The 6,000-nt window shown below is 39.7% G+C and overlaps 1 protein-coding gene across 4 annotated transcripts in view; it reads right to left on the bottom strand.

Annotated features, from left to right (window-relative positions):
• Positions 1-6,000, bottom strand: part of HERC4 (HECT and RLD domain containing E3 ubiquitin protein ligase 4) — a 116,560-nt gene that overhangs the window by 71,301 nt on the left and 39,259 nt on the right. For all 4 annotated transcript variants that reach the window (XM_069071500.1, XM_069071499.1, XM_069071501.1 and 1 more), the window contains one exon: positions 5,064-5,223. In XM_069071500.1, the coding sequence (XP_068927601.1) occupies positions 5,064-5,223 (160 nt within the window). The remainder of the gene's footprint in view (positions 1-5,063; positions 5,224-6,000) is intronic.

Raw genomic sequence — 6,000 nt, 5'->3', positions numbered from 1 at the left:
TGAGAATTTCTTGAAGGATGATTTCTAGGTTCTTTCTTTGATCATGGCTTTCAGGTAGTCCAATAATTTTTAAATTATCTCTCCTGGATCTATTTTCCAGGTCAGTGGTTTTTCCAATGGGATATTTCACATTGCCTTCTATTCTTTCATTTGTTTGGATCTGTTTGACAGCATCTTGATTTCTCCTAAGGTCATTAGCTTCCCTTTGCTCCATTCTAAATCTGAAGCAATGATTCTCCTCAGTGAGCTCTTGAGATTCTTTTTCCATCTGGCAAATTCGGCTTTTTAAGGCATTCTTCTCCTCATTGCCTTTTTGAGCCTCTTTTGCCATTTGAATTAGTGTGTTTTTTAAGGTGTTATTTTTTCTCAGTCAGGCTGTTGACTCTCATTTCGTAATTCTCTTGCATTGTTCTCATTTCTCTTCCCCATTTTTCCTCCACTTCTCTTATCTGCTTCTTAAGGTCCTCTATGGCCTGTAACCAGCTTGTATTTTCCTTTGAAGGTTTTGGTGCAGGAGTTCTGACTTTTGTCTTCCTCCTGTTCCATACTTTGATCCTTTTTGTCCGCAAAATAGGAGTCTAATATTGGATTCTTCTGTTTCCTTTGCTTCATTTGCCTGGTCATGTTGGCACTCAATTACTTGACTTTTGGGCTTTTTGCCACAGTAGGACTTGGCTAGCAGACAGGGGAGCTTCATACCAAATGCTGGAGTTTTCTCAGCTGCCAAAGGCATTATTTGGGTGCCCTCTTTGAAGCCTCCACATGCTCTAGCCACACACCCCAGGACCTCCACCCTAGACCAAAATCCAGATCCAAGCAGGTTAAATCCAAGAACGATTACCCCTCAGACTGGTCACTTGGTCCCCCTACAGTCTGCAGGCCAGGAGCTGAAGCTGCCACTTGGAGATGGCTGTGCTGCAGCACTCAGCAGCTTCTCGCCCCCAGGGCAAAAGCCGATGCACTCCCAACTACTGGATCCCAAAGTCCACACTGCACTGACCTCTCACTTTATCCTTAGCCATCTATGCATTGGTAATTCTGGACCGCCACTGATGATGATCTGAAGTCCCTTCAGCCAGTGGCTGGTCAGGCCCCCCCGGGGCTAAAACCTCAGTGTAGAGCGGGGCTCAGCTCCCAGACGCTGTGCTGGCCGATTCCTGCCAGCCTGCCAGGCTGTCCTCGGGGGGAGGTTAGCTTCTCTGTGTCATTTTGTGGGTTCTGTAGCTCCAAAGTTTGTTCAGAGTCCCCTTTTACATGGAATGGAGGTGGTGAGAGCTGGAACCATGCTGAGATACTATTTCTACTCCACCATCTTGATTCTGCCCCCATGCAATTTTCAAAATACAATTTCATAACTGTTCCCTTCTGTCTTGATTTTTTTTCCTTCCTTATTACTTTTTGTAAGAATTATGGGATTTAAAGATCTTCCATGCCCCATTGGACTTGCTGACGTAGCAGGAAGGCGCGGGGCAAGAGGAAGCAGAAGCAAAGCTACAGTTCCTGCGGTGGCTAGCAGTGGTGGCGATGGTGGCAGCAGGAGCAGAGGCAGCAGCAGTGGGAGCGGTAGTCCCGAGGTGGAGGTGGAGGTGCAAACCCCTTTTTGAGCCAGCCAGAATTTCTGCTAAGGACTCCTGCAGAGGACTGCCAGGGGCCGGAGCTGCTGCGCTTCCTGGACACTGGGTGGTTGCTGTGAGTGGGGAGAGGAGGACCTTTGCCTGAGGTAGCTGTTCTGCTTTAAAGGCTTGAGAATGTGGGTGCTTTCTGCTTTATCTACCTGTGCCAATTTCATAACTACTCTGATGGCTTTGACTTTCTGGTTTTGGGACTCAGTCTTTTGGTATTTTAATAAATGTTCTCTCTTTATCCCCCATATAGAAAGCCTGATATATTTTGTGATTGATAACCACATCAGCATATTTACAATTTCCATAGGCATTGTGAATATTGCATTGCTGATATACTTTTCAATTCTTAGTTTATTCAATTCATGGTAGAAATGAGAATATGAAGAAAGAGGATTATTTTTGGTGCCTAATTTAGAGCTATCATCCAGTCCAACTGCCTCAAAACTGAGGCTGAGAGAGGTTCCATGACTTGTCCTTGGCAAGACAGGCAGTGAAGGAGAAGACCAGGGACTCTAACCAAGCACTCTAGTCACTGTATGACGTCGCCTCCCAGATGTAACCCACAGGGGCTGATGGTACACTTACCCTTTCATAAAGAGTTAGGCCACAGCTTAAGTGTGGGTTTGAATTTTGGCTCAGTTTACTAGCTCAATTCCTGGGTGACATTGGGCAAGTCACCTTATCTCTCTGGGGCTGTCTCCTCATCTATAAAACATGGGTGGGGGCAGGAGGGGAGGGAATGAGGTGACACCTCACTTCCTTTCAGCTCTATGATCCTATAAACCTATGACCCAAATCCCCCAAATAAAAACAATTTTAAAATAATGTAGAATGAGGAAGACATGGGGGCAGCTGGGGCACAGTGAACAGAGCACCAGCCCTGGAGTCAAGAGGACCTAAGTTCAAATCCAACCTCATACACTTAACACTTACTACCTATGTGACCTTGGCAAGTCACTTGACTCCAAATGCCCTGCCTTCATCACTCCAAAAAGCAAACAAACATCAACAAAAAAACCCAGAATGAGGAAGACACAGTCAAAGGTACAATTCAGAAGAGGATTTGAAGGAGAAAGAAAAGGGGACAAAGAAAAACAGTCACTAAAAATGCTGTCACAAATCGCTTTGAAAATATTGATCTGGAAAAGACTGATGCTAGGAGATTTAACATCAAAGATTTTTCCAGTCTTAAGAAGCCAACAGAAATGAGACTAAAGGCTCAAGTGAAGAATTTTTTCAGGAAGAAGGAAAGGAAGGAAAGGAGGGATCGAATGGGTGAAAAGAGCACTGGACTTTGAGGTAGGAGACCTAGGTTCTAGGCTCAATGCTATCACTCATCTGCTGGGTAAAACATCTTCAAAACCAGATGTTCCATCTTTTTTGCTCTTTAAATTTTAAAATCAAGGTATATTCAGTAAGAACAGTGGACTAATTTAGGCAGAATTAGACAGCCAGGTGGTACAACAGATAAAGTGCTGGGCCTGGAGTCAGGAAGACCTGAGTTCAAAACCAGCATCAGACACTTACTTGCTGTGTGAGCCTAAATAGGTTGACCTCTCTTAGCCTTAGCTTCCCATCTGTAAAATGTGGGTAATGGGAAAAGAAGAAGGGAATAACATCTACTATGTGCCAGGCTCTATTAATAACTACTAAAGCACTGTTACAAATATTTTCTCATTTGATCATTACAACAATGCTATTATTAGCATCATCTTATAGCTGAGGAAACTGAGGCAGATAGAGGTTAAGTGACTTGGCCAGAGTCATATAGCTATTAAGTGTCTCAGGCTGAATTTTAACTCAAATCCTCCTAACTCCAGGCCCAGTGCTCTCTCCACTGCACCATCAGCTACCTAATAATAGCACCTACCTTTTAGGGTCGTTTTGAGGATAAAATAAGATAATATTTGTGAGGTGCCTTGCAAAACTTAAAGTACTACACAAATCTTAGCTATTATTTTTTTCTATGAATTCTTTATATTACCTAATTTGTCAGTATACAATTTAGCCTAAATTTCTTTGACTTGTTTTGAATGAAAAACTGAAAGAAACACAATTTAACAGCTTCAGTTTTCACAGCTGTAAAACAAGACTTTTCCAAACAACTACACTGTTAAAGAACATCAACAGAGCTCTGGGAATTGTGTTAATGTTATGCTGCTCCAGAAGAAACAGAAGGAAAACAAAAGTCTTTGTTAATGTTCTACAGCTTTAGGCTACCTAAGTTTGCTACAGAGAAAAAGTACAGATGATGGACCCCATGGATCTCATCATATTTTTTCCCTGGAACTGATGGAAAATGTCAAATTAGCAATAAAAATTATTAACTATAATATACTAAACATTAAGAATTATTTAACCTCACTTGTACCCTGAAAAAACAACACAAAACCTCTGGATATGTAAAGAAACATGATATGATTTTGAAGGGACAAACTGATTCATTTAGTTTAAATAACTTTAAAAAATAAAAAATTTCACCCTGACATAAATTCATTATGAAGCTTCATCAAACAGCAGAAAGAACTCTAATTCCGCAGTCAGAGAACTTGAATTCCAATCCTGCCTTACATTCATTTGGAGCAAGTCATTTAATCTCTCTCTGCCGGTTTCCTCACCTGCAAAATCAGAGGATTAGATTCCAAGGTCTCTGAAATCCCTGCCAACTCTAGAGATCAGATCCTATGAGCTTTCATTTTCCTAATACAGTGAATAAACCCAAATTTAACCCTATTTTTGAATCCATGCATTAGCAATCAATGAAGGGCATAGAGATAGAAAAAAAAAGGATATTTCAAACTCCTACTTGAAATAAACCTAAAATTAGTTTAGAAATGCCACATATTGCTTATTTCTTTTGTTCCTGTAACTATCATCAGCATGAGAAGCAAAACAATTTTAAAAAGAGTAAGACTTTTTGTACCCCTAACATCAAAATAGAACTACAAAGGTTTACAAATTTACATGGATTTTTAAAGTTTAGCTGATTATCTCTTATGTAAAAATCATAGTTCTAAAATCTATGTAAAATTATGGCAATAGAGAGGCATTCCTATAAGAGAGAATTAAAATTTTTAAGGTCTATTTTACAAACTTTTGCAAAATAACTTCTATAAGTAAGCATTCTGATTTCTTAAAATTTTTCAGAATTTAATCCAAGGTAAAGATCTATTTGGGAGGAAGGACCAATAAAGTAAGCTGGACATGACATTTCAGAACTACTACTCACCAGACATTTAATGAGAAAGCTCAAGTGGCCTTATTCCAAATTCAAAAGGGAAATATTTTTAAGATAACCCACTTTTCTTCTGCAAAGCACAGGACAATGGCAGAATGCTTAAATAAGATGTTAAAAATAATTTTCACAAAGGATCATTTTCAATTTTCTAATAACTACTAAAGGGGGAAAAAAGACCTCCTCATGGTCTCCTTCATTACCTGGGCACTCTGATATACTCTTCTGTCCCCGGCAGACCCAGTTGTCCATCAGTATCAAGTCCCCAAGCATATACTTGGCCCTTATCATTCAGTGCGAGTGTATGAGCTTCTCCACATGAAACAGCTACTATGTTTTGGGCATCCAAGGCAACAACCTGCTCTACAGAAACCAAAACGGGGAGAAATTATGTTCTATTTTGTACTTTTGATGAGGATAAATAAAATCACCAAATGTATTCATTGTGCAGAAGATTATATAAGATTGATTGTTCTTAATACATCTTATAAGTAATTCCAGTCATTTTGAAGATATAAAAACATTATATTTCAATAATGCTCTGTCTTCGTTAAAGCCATTAGTGCCTGGGGAAAATAGCATATTTTAATCTCCAAAGATGTTTAAATTAATTTCATAACAAAAATGTAGGGCCATCATGTGATAATAGTGATATCTGTAATAAGGGAGTTAGGCATTATTTTTCCATAAAAGAAATACAAATAACTCCCTGATTACTGAATTTGTAGGTCATTTTCTTGTTCTCAAAGGTCTTTAGGTATTGTATCTGTGTGTATGTGTTTGTCTGTCTGTCTGTCTCCAAGGAAAACTCTTCATTCTCCACCTGTTCAGGGTACCAATTCACTTGGATTGATAAACATGTTCTAACTGTGGAACAGAGATGTCAACATACAAGTTCATCTGATACACACTGGAGGCAGAAATACTTTTCTCATAAGCTTCACCTAAGCTTTACTGTCTAAGCACCTGCAGATGAACAGAGGTTGCCACAGCTGCCAGTGACAAGGAAGAGATTGGCTGCTGCTAATGGACATATTTAACAAATAAATAAACTCCAAACAGAGGAAAACTTAGGTAAAGTTACACACTGTGATATAAGGTAAACATAATTCAAAACCAAAAAGATCTGCACGATGCCTA

The sequence above is a fragment of the Petaurus breviceps genome, unplaced genomic scaffold (genome assembly GCF_028583685.1).
Source record: "Petaurus breviceps papuanus isolate PSGF00001 unplaced genomic scaffold, PetGlider_PUasm1.0 90825, whole genome shotgun sequence".
Lineage (NCBI taxonomy): Eukaryota > Metazoa > Chordata > Mammalia > Diprotodontia > Petauridae > Petaurus > Petaurus breviceps.
Note: the sequence above shows the minus strand (reverse complement) of the source record. Positions and strands in the feature narration are given on the sequence as shown.